General features: G+C 37.0%; 2 protein-coding genes across 2 annotated transcripts in view; one reads left to right on the top strand and one right to left on the bottom strand.

The window, feature by feature from the left end:
• Positions 1-2,997: 2,997 nt before the first annotated feature.
• Positions 2,998-4,076, bottom strand: CAPZA3 (capping actin protein of muscle Z-line subunit alpha 3). Its single transcript, XM_047788548.1, has one exon. It carries the CDS (start codon positions 3,911-3,913, stop codon positions 3,017-3,019), a length of 897 nt encoding a protein of 298 aa, XP_047644504.1. The 5' UTR covers positions 3,914-4,076; the 3' UTR covers positions 2,998-3,016.
• A 149-nt stretch (positions 4,077-4,225) lies between these two features.
• Positions 4,226-18,465, top strand: part of PLCZ1 (phospholipase C zeta 1) — a 43,943-nt gene continuing 29,703 nt past the window's right edge. Inside the window, exons 1-4 of the mRNA XM_047788549.1 lie at positions 4,226-4,252; positions 4,685-4,829; positions 5,861-5,984; positions 16,427-16,658. Coding sequence (XP_047644505.1) covers positions 4,819-4,829; positions 5,861-5,984; positions 16,427-16,658 — 367 coding nt within the window. The 5' untranslated portion in view covers positions 4,226-4,252; positions 4,685-4,818. The remainder of the gene's footprint in view (positions 4,253-4,684; positions 4,830-5,860; positions 5,985-16,426; positions 16,659-18,465) is intronic.

Here is an 18,465-nt window from a genome sequence, read left to right on the forward strand (position 1 = left end):
CACTTGGGATAGATAAGTTCTGCATTCTGAAGGAGCTGACATTCCATCTGGGAATAGGATTGGGGGAGAGAATACTAGAATATTAAAAAATACCACACAGAAGTCTGCATCTTCAGGATCTGAAGCATTTTGTATCTGTGTATATGCCTTAGATATATGTATATGCATGTGTATTCATAGTGTAGGTTTAAGTGTAAATGTGTGTGTGTGTGAGAGAGAGAGAGGGAAATAGAGAGAGAGAGATAAATGTTCAGAGAAGAGGTAGGAACTGTAGATGTTCCTGACTATTACAGCCTCCATATAAAGAAAATAACTACCAAATAATATCATTGTGGAATTGATTTTTAGGTATCGTGTAACATAAGCTAGTGAAATACCTTTTCTGTTTGTTTTAAGGTTTCTTGCCCATCAAGAAAAAATTTGATATTCAGTATTGCTAAGACTACTGTGGTGAGCTAGATACTCTCTTATGCTACTGGTGGGATTATAAATTGTTGAATCTTTCTGGAAAGCAGTTTGGCAATATGTATTGAGAGCATTAGTATGTTCATATATTTTCCGTATGTAATTTTGGGGAATTTATCTTAAGGGAAATAACGTACAATATGGGCAAAGCTTTATGCACAAGATACTGTAGCCTAATTAATAACAGAAATAAAATGCTAAAACGCTTAAATTATGTATGAATAGAGAAATGGTTGTCTTGTTATTGTGCATGAATAGTATGAATATCATGTAAATAATTAAAAGTATCTCCTTAAGGAGTTTTAACGACATGGACAATATTTATGATATAGGAGGTTATATAAAAAGAACAGGAAACAATTTTTTATACTGTATATCCTTAATATTTAAAGCAATTCCTTAAAATTGGATAGAAGGAAGTAGGCCAACATACTTTATACTTCAAGCATTTTCTGTGATTAGTACATGTGACTTTTATATCCAAAAATACCAGTAAATATCATTTTAAAAGTCTTTGTTGGGGTGGGCATTAAATATTTCTGTGATTGTCCCATTAAAACATTAAGTCCTATTCTAAAGTGATCTGGAAAATCAACACTTACATATATAACTATCTATCAATTCAAATTTTTACTAAATAAGTTGTCAGATGGATATATTTTAGTGCAATGAGAGCAGTTTTTCTGATGCTTTTGTTTAGAAAGTTGTTCTTAAATTTTTGACATGACAGATGAAGACCTACCTGTCCTTGATCTGTGCATAGCGAATGTAGTAAAGTAGTAGAAATTGCCTTTAATGGACAATAATTTTATAGGAAATGATCTTAAGTAAATAGAAAGGAGAGATATGTTACTCTAAGATTAGAGCAATATATCTTAAAATGTGGTCCTAGAGCCCCTTGCATCAGAATCATTACCAATATTTGTTTACAATGTAGATTTCTCTGACCTATTAAATCAGAGTCTGAGAATGGGTACTGGGAAGCTGTAGTTTCAAAGATACTCCCTAGGTAATTCTCCCGAGATTCTCTAAGAACTACCAGTTGAGGAAAAGAAGTTTGAGATTTGGAAATTTTTGCATAGGATCCTGTCTTCACCAGTGCTTATTAAGTAGAATTAGACCTTTTTTCAATTGTGTGGATCCAAACAATAAAGTGCTTTGGTTTGAAGGTAAGTTGAATATAGGCGCTGGGGCCCATTTACTGCTCGACTGCAGTCTTATTAAAGAGGTTTAGATTTGGAATTCTTTTGTGTGTGTGTGTGTGTGTGTGTGTGTGTGTGTCTTTTTAGGGCTGCACTCACGGCGTGCAGAGATTCCCAGGCTAGGGGTTGAATCAGAACTATAGCTGCCAGCGTACGCCACAGCCACAGCAACACGGGATTCTAGCCATGTCTGCAAACTACACCACAGCTCACAGCAATGCTGGATCCTTAACCTGCTGATTGAGGCCAGGGATAGAACCTGCTGCTCCACGATGGGAACTCCTCAATTTGTAATTCTTTGAAAGCAGACACAAGTGGTAGCAGTGGGGGACTGGTTGGCTAGAAAACAGCAGCCCATCAGTTCCAGTTCTTTTGGGGATGTCCTTTGGGTGGAATGCTTGCTCAAGTCATTGTAGGGTAGAATTCACAACTCTTAATGAAACAGGTATCCAGTGATACCCTAGAGATCAAGAGCATGACTGCTGGAGTTGGTTACACATTGTCACTTACTATGTGCCTGGATGAATTAAACAACTCAAATCTTTTTCTTCTCATGTCAAATGGGGTTCCTATTAGTGGCAGTCTAATGATGAAAAATTGTGTCCAGATCATTTAGCACTGAGCCTGGCATGAAATAAACACTTATGAGATGCTTATAGAGATAACTTCACAAGAACTGGACTATATAAGGTTCGGAGTCAGACTTTCCAGTTGATTCTTCAAAGACCAGATTAGGTACCAAAAAAGCCTGAGGATTTGAGTAATACCAGATTCTTGTCTGGGGTGAGGTGGGGGGTGTCCTGGATCCAGTAGTCCTTCATATGAGCTAGATTTTTGATAATCTGTTGGTTTTATGGACCATCCAACCCTAATGTCACTTACTGAAGTCTCCCCCCAGCCCCCACCTTGTGGTTGGTGTAAGACTGAATGGAATTAGGTGATATATCATTTGCAGAATAACTTTCATTTGCATACTGTCTCCAGTTACAAAGTCAAAAGTCATTCCTACACACACACACACACACACACACACACAGTCTTAACCTTGGCTACCTCTAAAAATACTTCCAAGGTACCACATTCTGTAAAGCCATTTTAGGTTGTAATTGATGTTTCTGGTTTTATGATGGTCACTACCATGAAACACATTTCCATCGTCCTTTTCTTAACTTATTGGTAAACTTTCCCTGAATAAAATTATTTGTTAGACGTTTCCCTAATTCACACTTGCATCTGCCAGGTGGTGGGTATCTCTAGTGACTTCTCAACTTTAGGAAAATAACCCCTGCCATCCTCCAACCCCTGAAACACAACTAAATTGGGTCAAGACAGTTACCAGGAGCAATCCTTTATATTATCCAGTTGCATAACACACTTCTTGAATAAATTACGTATCCTAATTTAGGATACATCACCAGATTCAAGTCAGAGAGTATCCTCTGCCAGTCAATAAGAGTGCGGGTCACTGGAAGATCTCTTCGTATAATTCTTCTCAGGGCTTCATTCGATAACTCCTGTAATTCTTCTAAGACTGCAGCTTGGAATTTATTTTCTTGCTCTTCCACAAGCCTTGCGAAATTTAGAGCCAATTGAGCTTGATTGACTACTTCCAAGCTTTCTTTCAAGTCCTTGGAGATTTCAACATGAAGGTTGACACACCTGAAGAAGTGAGCTTGTACAAAAATTCTTCCTGTTACTTGGGTTAGAAATGGATTTATTTGGAAAATCCATTTTGATTTCCAAAGACCATTCCAGAAATCTGAATTGTAGCTGTGATCTTCAATGCAAGCAATCAAGAATTCCTTATTCTTCACTGTTTTTCTCAGCACGTTGCAGTTTCCTTTTGGATAGTGATCATTCACATACAGTTTCAAGGCACACAGCACAACAGTCCTCAGGTACTCCGTCTCATTCCGAATGATGCCGTGACTTTGGATATCTTTTAACTGGTTTTGAAGCAGATCGAATTTGAAAGAAAGTTTGCTTTGGTAGTCAAAAAATCGGTAGTCACCCACTACATTGTGGTGAGACAGGAGAACGGCATTTCCATCGATGCTGAGTGGTACAGAATATTTTTGGCAGTGTTGGTGGCCTGCGCATTCACCTTGATGGTGCATAAGTTTTTCATCACGGATAAGCAGACAGAGATCATCAAAGGCATTTACAAATTCCCCTGGAGGAGCCTGTATTAAGAGTCTGCGAATTGCTTTTTCTTTCTCTTTCCTACTCAGAACGCTAAGTGACATGTTTGGTTGCAGCAGAAGCAAAGCTTCTGAAATAAAGAGTGTTCAAAGGATGAGAAAACATTCCATGGGACACCTTTCCCATCAAGGTGTTAAACATTCAGGCTTAAGATTATCATGTGTGACCATGAAAACAGTTTGTCTGGCAAGCTCTGAGCCTCCTGGTGAAGTCATAGAGAAGCTTTCTCTATGAAGTGTGGAACTTTTGATGATATCACAATAGGTGTTCAGACCGAAAGGAAAACATGACAGTCACCTGACAGCGTGGTGCTCAGCCAACCAGCTATACTTATTTTGAAGATTTTAAGAACTTAGCCTCCAGCACAGCCTTCTTCAAAAGTGGTGTGTCTCTGTGTGCAGTATATGTTGTCAGGGATCTAGAGAAGCAGCCCAGAGTTTCTAGAGAGTTGTTCGGCAGCCCTTTGCACCTTCGGGGACCACAATGGCACTGACTTATACTCAGGCCCTCAGAATAGCTTCCTCCAACCCACTGGAAGCACATTATGCTGAAAGGTTTGAGGGGTTTAAACAAAGTAGTAAAAATAAAACAGATTCAATAGCAGTTCATGTGAAAATGCCAGACAGCCCAAGGGATGCCTCAGTTGTAAACACTGGGTTTGGCAACGGTCAGAACATAAGTGAGAAGCCAGAAAGTTTCAAGGGCAGTGAAGTGCAGGGACCACATCTTACATATGGTTTCTGTGGGATTTAATTGTTGAGCTAACTCCAAAGAACAAAAGCAACAATCCACTGTGTTTTCTGCTTTCTCCGCAGTGGCAACAGCTGATGAATATCAAGAAATCCCTTTCCTGCAAAGGGGCAGAGTTTATTGTATTTGGAACCTGTGACAACTCATAATGGGGAGAAACTTCTAAGCGAGGAGAAACAGAACAGCAGGTCATGAAAATATGGAGAACAAATATCCACTCAGAAGTCATTTCTGTTCCTCTTTCTTCTTTCTTTTGATTTATCTCCTTTCCTTGATTCTCTTCTCATTCTTTTTGAAAGGCCCTGAACTTAAGTTTCCCTCATTTAAGTATAAATGCTTCCTTCTCCTTCTGTCCTGAGCTTTTCTGAGTTTCCTTAGTTCCCATATCTTTTTCTTATAATAATATGAACTTTGCCATATTAAGTCATAGGCATTAAATTGAAGGACTTCCTGTTGGTTCTAACATTCTGAAACTGAGTGTATTGTTGAACAATTTTTACCAATACGTTTCATGATTTTAACAGATGGTCATATTCTTCTCAACCTTAGTTTTTCAAATTGAAATGTTCTAATTTTTGTAGTTTATCTATAGATAGTAAGTAAGCTTGATTATTTTTGTTTTCTCTGTCATACCAAATAGACACTCAACCATGCATTTTAAAACCTTGTGGATGGTCCTTAAAATGTTGCTTTTGGGGGGACATATGTGTAGCTGGATGTTTGGCTAATGTAGTGGTAATAGTAATTATGTCAGACATGATTATGATTTATTGAACCCTCAGTAGAAGAAACTGTGTCAAATGATATATTATGAACTCATTTAATGCCCTCACCTTTCTGAAGTATTAATCTGACCACTTTTCAAATGAGGGAAGTTGCACTGAGAGGAATCAAGTGATAGAGAGATTTTGATGTTCAGCTGTGATTTAAGTCTGTGTCTTCCAAAAACAGACCTTATTTCCCAAGTAATAGCTTCATTTCTCAAATGTAAATTTTTATTCTTTTCCTCTAATTTTTATTGTTATGCCTTTTCATACCTTTACTACAGAAGAGTACCTACTTAGTTTTGTTTTAAATATTATTTATTGCAAAATTGTTTTTCACTTAAGCATGAGATAGACTGCCCTCTGAAAATTAAAATGAAAACAATGAACTGGAGAGATAAAATATTCTTTAGTCATTTTAAGTACTTAATGACTTTCTGTGAGAATTTCCTTAACTTTTTTTTTTGTTCTTCGTACATGGTTTTTGTCCATGGTTCGGGATGACTTTAAAGGTGGAAAAATTAATCTAGAAAAAACTCAGAAATTACTTGAAAAATTAGATATTCGGTGCAATACTATTCATGTGAAATGTATTTTTAAGGTGAGATAATATCCCCCCCCATCACCACTCCACCCTAGGAAGGACTTAAATCCAATATAGGGAAATGTCCTTGACTACTTGGATGCTTTCTGGAGAAAATATGTATTAAAGATTAAGCTCTTAAAAATTAAGGCAATTAATTATACTAAATATATTTATAATCAAGATGGAAAGAATTTAGGTAGGAAGTAGAATGAGTTGTTGATAAAATTTGAAGTAATACCAAGCTACCAGCTTAGAATGTCTGCTGAGAATTCAGTAATGTTCTCATCAGATGAGATTGGTTGTCTGATTATATCAAATCACATAAAAGATGAAATGGTATATGGATTGGATGTTAGTGATTTATAGAAAGAATGGATAATCTTGAGAAAAATTGTATTTTACTCAACTCAAAGCAGACAAACAAACCATAAGTTTTTCTTTGTTGAAAGAAGAATTAGTAAGAAGGGAACCTGGCTCAATTCTGTCAAGGGAGGAAGAAGGGAAAGGTCATGAAAAAAAGAAAAACCCAAGAGTTAGCTGGGTTTTGTGCCAGGAAGATGGCAATTTTCTTGGTGAATCAAAGAAGAATACTAGACTGGCCAACCCAGATAGTTGGGAAGATAGGTATCAGGAATATGATTTTGCTTTTTTTTTTTTTGCTTTTTTAGGGCTGCGCTTGTGGCACGTGGAAGTTCCCAGGCTAGGGGTCAAATCAGAGCTACAGTTGCTGGCCTGTGCCACAGCAACAGCAATGCAGGATCCAAGCCATGCCAGTGACCTACACCACAGCTCACGGCAACGCTGGATCCTTAACCCACTGAGCAAGGCCAGGGATCGAACCCACAACCTCATGGTTACTAGTTGGTTTCATTTCTGCTGTGCCACAGTGGAAACACCATGATTTTGCTTTTTGAAAGTGAGTAGGCAGACAACATACTCTGTTGAAATTGTTACCAACTAATCCAAACTGGGAAGCTTGTATCACCTTACCTGTGCGTAACCAGGCAGCCTGATAGAGTTTCTGGGATGCTGACAGAGCCAGGCTTTCAGCTCAGATAAAAATGACAGCTTAGTATTGACAAAAATAGCATTTGCCAGAGTATCAACATTTTGGTACCATTTCTCCTAGCCCCAGTTCCTCAAGTGTGATGTGAGGAGGTTCGGGTGACTATGTGCACATGCAGTGGGTGGCATTACCTGAGAAGAACCTCAAGCTGAAGAAACCCAGAGCTTTTATTATAGGCAGAAAGCCCATCTGAGCTTTGCCCTGGCGGGTGTACTTATTATCATCCTGGACAGTAAACAAACCCGTTTTCTCCTTTGGAGGGAGATACTATCACTTTCTAAGTAAACATCCTTGAAAGGCTGGTGGTGAAGAAAGGTGGTTAGTGCCTCTGCTCAAAAAAAAAAGCAGACAGGAGACCCATGAAGAATGGCCTCCCAATAAGCACTTCTCTCCATAAAATTTAGTCCTCATGTTTACTAACCACAAAGAGGAGGTTTCAAAAAAAGAAAAGCTGTACTTCTTAGCAGACTGAAGTAAAAGTCGAAGAATTCAGAGTTGTTGCTATGAGTCCACGTAGATTGTGCTGCCATAGACTATCAGAATTTTAATCAATTCCTGTCTAATACCACACCTGAAGATCATACCTTTCTGGGAAAGCACCTTTACACATAGAATTTCCCCCCAGTGGTATCACCCAAAGGGATAAATGGGTATGTGCTTTCTGGTTTAATAAAATTCACATGCAACACAATAAAGAGGGAGTAATATATTAAATCTGTGTCAAATGTGAACTATCATAAATCTTATTTAGCCATTATCAAGTTCCTTTGAATGATTTGCCAGATAGAGATAGCTATTTGATACGCTCTTGAGTAAAATGCATGCCATATTGAAAAACAGTTTGTAGAATGCTCAACAGTTATAAGAGTAAAGAAGTAGCTTATTAATTGAAACATGATTATTTAGATATAGCAAGGCTGAAGGTCTATTTTGTTTAGTAAAACCTTTTAAAAGTAGCTATGAAATAAATGTTAATGATAAAAATTAATGGGGCAGAGGTTGCTTAGAATACTTCAAAAACCTCTTTAAAATGACCTCAAATACTTTTGAAGCATAAATTATATATAAACAAGATTATTATGATAAAACATTCCTTTCTATTAAAATAATTCCCCTAGGCTTACTAATAGATAATACTTTTTGTCTTAGGCTACATTGTTGGATGTGCATTAAAATGTTGAGTAGGTAGTATGCTTAGAGAAGGTATATTGGCTAACTGAATTTTCTAAATAGTTGAAGATTTAGCGTGAACATCCAATTCTTTTTTAACTTTTGTTGCTAATCTTTCCACACTTCATGGGTACACCTTTTAGTCAGAGCAAATAAAATGAATCATAATGAATCTTATTTTGGTGGCCTCAAAAACAAAAAGTTCAGTGTCTTGGATTCTTATCTTTAGCAAACTCAGTGGGTGTGGAGATTCTTCACTCTGTTAGTACCTAGTTGTATGGTACTTGGCAAGTCAGAAATTTCTGAACAAATGTCTTAATCTGCAGACTGGGGATACTAATAGAGTTATTTTGTAGGATTGTTCTGAATATTAAATAAAATATCATTTGTGAATGTACCTACTATCAGGCTTGGCATAAAGTAGGGACTCAATAAGTATTGAAGCTACATTATGATTGTTCAAGAAATATAGAAAACTGCATACATTTATTGATTTCCTAAGAAGCTGACATAAATTCTGACATGAATTTATTTTCTTACAAGGTGAACTTTTATTGTAAAATTTAAGTAAAGAACACATAGTTTTATGACCCTGGCAAAATATTCTAAACTTCCTTGTACAGAATTAATTATTGAGTCATGTAATTGTCAGTACATATAGCTAGTCTTAGATTATACTCATCATTGTTGCCTGACTATGAAATAGTATCCCTTTTAATTTCAAGAATTTATATAATTACAAAGTCTTCAAGTTAGGCAGTTAAACAACCATTATTAAATCTACAGTATGTGCATGGCACTCTGTTACAAGTGTTATATCTCATCAGGAGAAAAAGAAATGCAAAAATTACTGCTTTATAAGTGGATTATAATAAATTTCCTAGGTAATACTGACAGGGAATCTGAGAAGACAGAAAACCTAGCTTTGGGCTTTTATAAAAGATGCCATGGTGGAGGTGACATTTTTGCTGGACCTTGAGGGATGACAAGCAGTATGTGCACAGAGCAGTGCAAGAAGTGATTGAGTGGAGTTCCTGTCATTGGCTCAGTGGTTAACAATCCCGGCTAGTATCCATGAGGATGCAGGTTTGATCCCTGGCCTTGCTCAGTACGTTAAAGATCTAGGTGAGCTATGGCATAGGTCACAGATGCGGCTCAGATCCTGTGTTGCTGTGGCTGTGGCGTAGGCTGGCAGCTACAGCTCCGATGTGACTCCTAGCCTGGGAGCCTCCATATACTGTGAGTGTGGCGCTAAAAAGAAAAAAGACAAAAAAAAAAAAAAGAGAAGAAGTGATTGAGGAGTTGAAGGTTGTCAAATAGGACTTGACTATGCAATGATGGAAAGGGAGTGGTGAGAAATAGCTGCAAATGCCAGTTATCGCCAGATGGTAGAAATCTCGACCAGCAGGCCATGGAATTTGGACTTAGTTTTGTAGCCCCTGATGTTTTTTTTGAACAGGGAAACATTGCATTTTAGGATAAATCTGCCTCAGTGTGGAATGGATTGAGAGTTAGAAGGGTGAGGCAGGGTACAATTCAGCCACTGAAACGTTATTGTTTCGTCCCACCTCAACCTCATGATTTCCTACCTTAGTTGGTCCTCCAGAGTTTATGATTAATCTTATCTGAAAAATAAAATAGCACCATACCATCTTCTAAATGTTACACTCTCTCTTGTAGAAGATGAAGTGAAAGAATTGTTTACATTTCTTCAATGTTTCCTAGCAGTACACTTTGCCTTCACATCTCTCTTGAAAACCTATTTGGTTCAAAAATGCTAAATCCAGTGTTTAGCCTCTCCATGCATTTTATTTATCCCTCTTTTCTTAAACTTCTCTCTATTTTGACTCCTACAACATCACTTTCTCCCAGTTTTCCTTTCAAATTTTGTTTTGTCCCTATATCTATCCTGCTGGCATTTCTTCTGTTGTCTTAAAGTTGAGTTCTTAATTTTCTTTCTTTTTATTTTACACATTCTTCCTGAGTTATCCTACTGGTTTTCCAGACCCTCACCCCAGTTTTATTGAAACATACTTGACGTATAGCATTGTATTGGCTTTAGCTATAACAGCATGATGATTGATTATGTATATTTTATGAATGTTTACCATAATAAATTCAGTAGACATTTTATCTCTTTACATAGGTACAGATTTTTTTCTTGTGACAAGAACTTTTAAGATTACTTTATTAGCAACTTTCAAATATATGATACAGTGTATTATCTATAATTCCCATACTGTGTAATATATCCCCAGACTGATTTATCATATAACTGGAAGTTTGTACTTTTTGACCGTCTTCATCCATCCCGCCTCTCCCTTGCCCTCCTTTGGCAACTACTAGAAAGTTCTCTATCATGAGGTCTTTTTTTTTTTTTAATTCCACATATAAGTGAGATCAGACAGTATTTGTCTTTCCCTTTATGATGTATTTCACTAAGCATAATGCCCTCAAGGTCCATCTATGCCATTCATTCTTTTTTAAGGCTGAAAAATATTATATGTATATGTGTGTGTATGTGTGTGTGTGTATACACATATACATTCTTCTTATCCATTTATTTACTGATGGACACCTAGGTTGTTTCTATGTCTTGGCTACTGTAAATAATGCTATAATGAACATGAAGGTGCAGATAACTTTTTAAGATAGTGATTTCATTTCCTTTGAATCAATACTAGGAAGTGAACTTGTTGAATGATATATTAGTTCTATTTTGAGTTTTCTGAGAAACTTTCATATTGTTTATAACTATTATTTGAACTCTTTATTGGGTAAATTACTTATTTCTGCTTTATTAAGGTCAGTTTCTGGGGTTTTGTCTTTGGAATGTATTCCTCTTTTTCTTCATTTTTTTTATTTTATTATTATTTTTTTATTATGTTGGTTTCTGTGCATTAGTAGAACAGCCAACTCTAGTAGAAGGGGTGGTCTTGTGTAGGAAGTGAACATTATCATTCACTTGGCCCTAGTTCTGGTTTGCCTCTCAATGTTCGTGATTGTCCAAGCAGCCTACTTCATCCTTGGTGGCTCTTAGTCATGGAGGGTGTGCCAAGACCTGTCAGTATCCCAAAAGGGGATACCTCAGACAGCATCTAGATGCAGGCTGGTTGGAACCCGGAACCTCAGGCAGCAGCTTGTAAAGTGTGCAAATGGTCCTCTTTCAGGGAAAGACTGGGAGATGGGTGCCTCTGTCCACACCCTCTGAGCTGAGCCAAGGACGTTCTCTGTTTGCCAAACACAAGTTTTGCAGGCCACCAGAGCCAGGCTCTCAAGGGGTGTGTCCTCTGGGCAATAGCTTGTGTTGACAAGCTTCCTCCTGGGAGATGTTAACAACCCAGAGCAGGGCAGAGGGGAGCATGAAGTGTCCAGAGAGAGCCACACAGTCCGCCCCTCTTGGTACTTAAACCTGAAGTCTGGCCCTCGGGCTGCAGCCTCCAGGATATGCAAATAAGCCTCCTTTAAACAAAGGCTGGGACTTGGTGCCTCTGTTTGCTGTCTCTGCAGTAGGAACAGAAGGAAATAGACAATAAGAAAAGGGAAAAGACCAAGTTGTCAGGGAGATGAAACTCGTATATCAGAGGTAGGGAAAAAAGTTGCAAGTCATATGATTTCCTGGAAGATATTCTGAAGACCCTGTTTTTAGTGTAATCTCAGAGACAACTTTAAATGCTCTGTTTTATGTTAAAAATTCTTGTTTTGATAGATAAGCTTTCCCATGATGTCACTTATTAAGTAACATTTTATCTTTTTTACCAGCAAACTGAGCAATGGAAAATGGTAACAACATGAAAAGCCTTAGTTCTGTCCTCTAAAGTGTACTGTCAGAATGGCTAGCAATAAAATTATTTTAATATGTTCTCTAATCTTCATGCACTCAATCATTCATTTAACCACCAGTCTCCTACTTTAGGGTAGGTCCAGTACTAGGCATTGAAAATAAAAAGAAGAATAAAATTCATACCTTTTGGAGGTTCACAGTCCTAAGGTAGAAGATATATTTTTATGTTTATTTATAAACACAGAATGAATTGTTTGGTAAAGTTCTTTTTTTAATGCCTTGTAAGGAATAACCAGTTAGTGAACTTTTTTTAAAACATGCAGATGGCATCATTACTCTTATTACTCTTATTTTATGTTGTATTGTAAATGATTAACATGTAGCATATGTAAAAGCTGTAGTATTCCCTGTAGTGGGGCCTGCAATTTTGTGTATTTTCTACAATATGTTTTTAAAAATATCTTTTCCTACCCTTACAAGGTTTAAGGAGATATTTAGCTCCTTTATCCAGTTAAATGAGCATATGTCACCAGAATAAAATTGTTTGGGTGATAGACCAAAGTTATGAAGACCTCAGTCAGGCACTCTTATAAGTACTAAGGATACGGGAAACATGACAAACTTCTCCCTGAGACAGTTCTAGAGGGATCTATAATAAAAGGTTTTTATTCCAATGTAATCAACCCTAGGTGAGAAGAAGGTACAGGATATTATTAGAATCCCGAGGAGGGTTATCTAACATGGCCTGAGAAGAAGACACAGAGGAATATAGGGAAGGATACTTTTTCTAGGATTAGTAGAAATTAGTAAACGAAATAGTAAAAGAAGGGTTTTCCAGACAAAAGAAACATCCTTTACAATAGCAAGACATAGGCGTTCCCATTGTGGCTCAGTGGTAACACACCTGACTAGTATCCATGAGGATGTAGCCTTGCTCAGTGAGTTACGTAAAGATCCACCATTACTATGGTGGTGTAGGTTGCAGACATGGCTCAGATCTGGCATTGCTATGGCTGTGGCATGGGCTGGCAGCCACAGCTCCAGTTCAGCCCCTAGCCTGGGAACTTCCATATGCTATAGACACAGCCTTAAAAAGAGGCAGGGGGCAGGGGGCAGGGGGAAGCGAGATATAGATAGCTTGGTATTTATTCTGTAACTAATTTCAGAGCAGGGAAGGTGAGAGAGGCAAGGGAGAAGAGGACGAGGGCAGAGACCATCAGTGACATCCTTAGTGGCCTTGGATGCCACACAGTAGTTTGGTTTTTGTCTCGAAGACAAAGGAGAAACTTGGAGAAATTTGAGAGCGTTGAAGAGATCAAACTTGCACTTGACACCATTTATTTCCGCATGTAAAATTTCAATACGTGAAATGGCATGTTGTTTTTTCTTTCTTCCCACTGCTTGTCTGTGTGGTTTGGGGATTTGTTCAACTCTGGGTCTAGATGCTAGTGGGGCTCGCTGGAGACAATTTGTATAAGATTTCTGATCTTGAGTTTCCTCCTACAGGTATATTAATACATTGGCTTTCTGTGTGCTGTGTTATTATGTACCTCAGGACTCAGATTTGAATCTTCCTTGCTTATCAGTTTTCTTCCTGATTCCCCTGCTGCTGATGCTCTGTTCAGCAGGCCTCATCTTTCTTCTCCGTATTACTCATCCCTTGTTGCTTTCTTTTCCTTCTCTCGTTCTACTGAAATCAGAACTTTTCCCATCTTCAATGATATGATTCTCACCTATTGTGTATGGTTTTCTTTTTTAGTAATTTGATGAGTTTTGGAACCATTTCTTTTGAGTTTGATCAATTACAGAAATTATTTGGATTTATGGAATTTTGTTTCAACTTTACATCTCTAATTCTTTCTAGTATCGGATGACAATTTTGATCTTTTGGGAAAAACAAAAACAGAACATGTTACCAGGGGACGTTTCAGTTGGTCAAGTTTGTATCCTGCTTGAAAGAAACAAAACTTTCATTACTTTGTGGATAAAATATATCTTATAGATACTGCTATTTGATAAGATGGTAATTTTTAATTTACATAATCTTATATGACAAAATGTTTCAGGAATTATTTGCACACTTTGGTTTTTATTAACTTCTTTAAGATCTTAGGACAAATTATGAGTGAAATGGAGCTAAAATAGAAAAAAAAATCTATAACATTGACTTGTGTGGATCTCAAAATCCATAATTTAAAAACAGTAAATTGAACTTTGTAGTCTACTAAGATTGTTTAAAATATGAATTATTTTAAGGTTATATAATTTTGAGGTGCTATTATTGATTATACCAGCTTCTCATTTGATAAGCACCCTTTTCCACAAGCTTATCGCCTTCTCATTCCTACTTGGGGCTCCATTCCAGCCCCTGCTTTTTCAAGCAGCTGCTTACAAATAGATTAATGATCTTTCTTGAACTAACCCTGTGCTCTTCCTACTTGATTTCCACTGTGGACTGCTTCTTGGACTCCTCAGATCAAACTCTCCAGTAACCACCAGTGAACTTTTCCTAAGGAAGTGGAGAGATCATCTCCAGGATGTTATCCTCTGTTGTACCTTAGGGCAGTTTTATAGTTAAATTTGTCAAAATATGAGACACTAAGCTGGTTGATGTGAGGGAAGCAGACATAGATAAAACACAATGTATTGACATCTCCAATCCTTAGAACAACCTGATGACATAGGTAGGTGCTATCTATCCCCATTTTGGAGATGGAGAAGATAAAGCTCAGAGTTTAACTTCTATGTCCAAAATACCACTTTGGAGCTAGGAATACATCAGCTCCATCTGTCTAAAAATGTCAGCTTTTCACAACAATACAGTAAAAATGTCAGCTTTTCACAACAATACAGTGGCCTTTCAACACAAGCTCTTTATTCTTAAGCTGTTTATAATATAATGAGAAAAATAAACTTTTTGGAAACTTCCACCTTTCCAAATTTATAAGAACATTTAATTAACATTCTTCTAAGGTGCACTTCCTATGCCTCAAATTTTTATTTGTGATACTCTGTTCTCCTGGTTATTCTAAGTCTCCCCAGCTCCAGACATTCTTGACTTCTCTCCCTCATACGTCACAAATGTTAGTTGAATTCTTCCAATTTCTCTCTTCCTGATTTTACTGACACCTGTTCTTTAGTTTCTACTCACCACCTCCTACATGGATTGCATATTTTCTGTTCCTTTATTTGAGCTTCTCCATCTCTTTGAACTAGTAATGTACACCTAGTCGCACTAAATATCTACTTACTTTGCAGTCATTTTCTTTCATTTTTTTAAAAAAATATTATAGTTGATTTATAATTTGTCAATTTATGCTGTACAGCAAAGTGACCTAGTTATAGGTATATATACATATATATATATATATACACATACACATATATATATAATTTTTTCTTATATTATCTTCAATCGTGTCCTATTACAAGTGATTGGATATAGTTCCCTGTGTTATACAGCAGGATCTCATTGCTTATCCATTCTGAATTTAATAGTTTGTATCCATTAACCCTAAACTCCCAGTCCATCTCACTCCCACCCTGCTAGTCATTTTTCTACTCAGAACCTTACAGTGATTCTGTTACTTTTGATAACTGGACCCCACCCACTTTCCTGTTTCTTATCTCATAATATTTAAACATGAATTTTCCAGACCAACCAGTGAAGCCACTCTTTCTTGTTGAAACCGACGTTGTTTGTCCCTGTCCCAAATCCTTCAGTGATTTTGCAGATTCCTCTTCCTCAAAGTATTATCTACGTACTACTAAAGCTTCTATATTTACAGTGATCTTGAATGACTCTGATTTATTCTGTCAGTTATGGTGCGGGCTGCACATTGGAGGCATGGGATTACGTACTGTCGGGCATGTTATTATTTATTTATTTATTTTTTAGGGCCCCACCTATGGCATATGGAGATTCCCAGGCTAGGGGTCAAATTGGAGCTGTAGCTGCTGGCATATGCCACAGCCATGGCATTGCAGGATCCGAGCCGTGTCTGCAACCTACACCGCAGCTCATGGCAATGCCGGATCCTTAACCCACTGAGCGAGGCCAGGGATGGAACCTGCATCCTCATGAATACTAGTCAGATTTGTTTCCACTTAGCCACAGCAGGAACTCCCTTGCATGGTTTTAAGAAGGTATTCAAGTAGAGTGGAATAGAAAAATGAAATGTGTAATTGAAAGATAACCCAGAATCCCCATTCACTCCAACTGTGACCACTGGGTTTTAAGTGATGATGATCCACCAACCTTTCCCCAACTTTGACATCGTTTCATGCATTTTTATACATTTTATCTGAAGTAAGAATCCAATGTAACTTCTTTCCGGTATAAGTTGGTGTGTATATTATACAAATACTCTAATGTTTTCATTTTGTGTATTTTTTAATATTCACAATATGAGCCCACCAGTCATTTTTTTTTAGTAGGATAATGACAGGCTGAAGCAAGGAAGAATCACCATAGAAGAATTTAGAACAATTTATCGAATTATTGCACACAGAGAAGAAATTATTGAGATTTTCAACGCCTATTCCGAAAACCGGAAAATTCTTTTTGAAAGGAATCTGATCGATTTTTTGACCCAAGAGCAGTATTCACTTGACATTAATAGAAGTATTGTTTATGAGATCATTCAAAAATATGAACCTATTGAAGAAGGTATGCTTGTATTTCAAAGTTTTATTAAATATTTACAAGCAAACTTTTTTAAGAATTCAGTTACCAAATTCAAAGTTTTAGCAGGGTCACATTTCTTCTGCGTAATATTAGATATTGGCAGTTTTAATTTTGTATTTGGAGACTGTAGATGTACTGTTTTGAAAGCTACATCGTATAACCACCGCATTCTTTCCTACCTTGTTGTCCAGTCCCTTTCTTTTAACTGCTTCTATGTATCTCTCAGTGTTCAGAGATGAGCTTAGGCAGGGAAAGCAACATGAGCAATCTGGTACAAGTACTATAATGGAAGAAATGGTCTTGATATTCATTAATAAGGTAAAAACCCAGATATGGCAGTTTTCCATTTTTAAACATTATGTTATTGAAAAAAATAAAGTAATATTAAATTAGCTAAATGAAAAAAAATTCTAGGAAGGAAATAAAACATACACTCTCTAATTACTGTTGTTTATACATATAATTGTCTACATTTCATAAACATTAAAGCGTTTTTGCTTTTCTTTCATTTCTGAATGCAGTCATCTGGTTTAAGTAAAATGACTATTTTGAATAGTGATCTGTTGTTTAGTTTTTGATCTTTGTCTTATCTTTCAGTGTGTAAAACACTTCCATTTTTAAATTTATGTTCAATTTAAAATATATTAATAAAGACATAATATCAAATATTCACATAGTTGCATAAAAAGCACTCTTAAAGCATGCTGTTTAGCCCTATAGAAATTAATAGAATAGTTCAAAATATTTTTTTAACGAGGGATATATGAAAGCCCAAGTTCTGCCTTTGAAAACTGGTTTATGGCCACCAGTGTTCAACATATGACAATATGGATTCTAATAAAACAAAACTTACTCATGGAGTCATACAATCATAATTTATTAAAATATTTATTTGTGGCAGCCAAATATGGTTTCAGAGGCTATGGTTACAGTGGAGAACAAGGCAAACTAGGTCTTCTATTCCTGATAGGGGTTGGAGGGAGGTCGACAATAAATAATTAAACATATAAATGGATAAATTCAGGGAGCGCTATGTACTATGAAAAGAAGTAAAATAGAGAAAGTGATAGATAATAGGAAACCCAAGAAGCCTAGCTCAGGTTGGGTGTTTAGGAGAGTGCTCAGTCTGAGGATGTGACATTTGAGTGAGACCTAAATGATGAGAAAGAACTAGTCATGTGACAAAATGGGAGAAGGGTCTGAGGTCCAGCGAAGAGAAGTGTTGGTCCTGAGTTGGAGAGTCCAAGGAACAAAAAGGGGACAGTGTGCTTGGAACTCGGAGAATGAGGGAAACAAGAGTTTGGAGAGATGGGCAGTGGTCTTGTTAGCCATAGTTAAGATTTTTGGGTCATGACTCAGTATAAAGACATGAGAGAGTGTTAAGCATCGTAGTGGTAAGACTGCCAGTAAGAGTTTAATTTGATCACTGTAAAAACATTCACAGGTTTGCAAAAGGATAAACTTGCATCGACCACAACTAAAACAACTATATCCCTAAGCACACCTGACTACTTCCAGCTGACTACTTCCTTTCTTTTAGTAGCAAAGACTTTCTCTAAGAAAGTAGTGAATTGATTCATGTTCTGGTTCAAGCTTTTTATGTTATGGCCACCTGGAAACAACCCATTTACAGACAAGCACTTTTAGTACCACTTGTCCAGTGAATATGCAAGAAGAAAATTACTTTGGCATTGTTACCTGCGGGTGGTAAATTAAAGACACAAAGGGATGAGGTGATAGTGCCACTGACATCTTGGAATTGTGTTTTCATTTTGACCATATATTACAC

This window comes from Phacochoerus africanus, chromosome 7, assembly GCF_016906955.1.
Source record: "Phacochoerus africanus isolate WHEZ1 chromosome 7, ROS_Pafr_v1, whole genome shotgun sequence".
Lineage (NCBI taxonomy): Eukaryota > Metazoa > Chordata > Mammalia > Artiodactyla > Suidae > Phacochoerus > Phacochoerus africanus.

Excerpts from the sequence above, each read along its gene's own strand:
- CAPZA3 (XM_047788548.1), bottom strand. The coding sequence starts at position 3,913 with ATGTCACTTAGCGTTCTGAGTAGGAAAGAGAAAGAAAAAGCAATTCGC.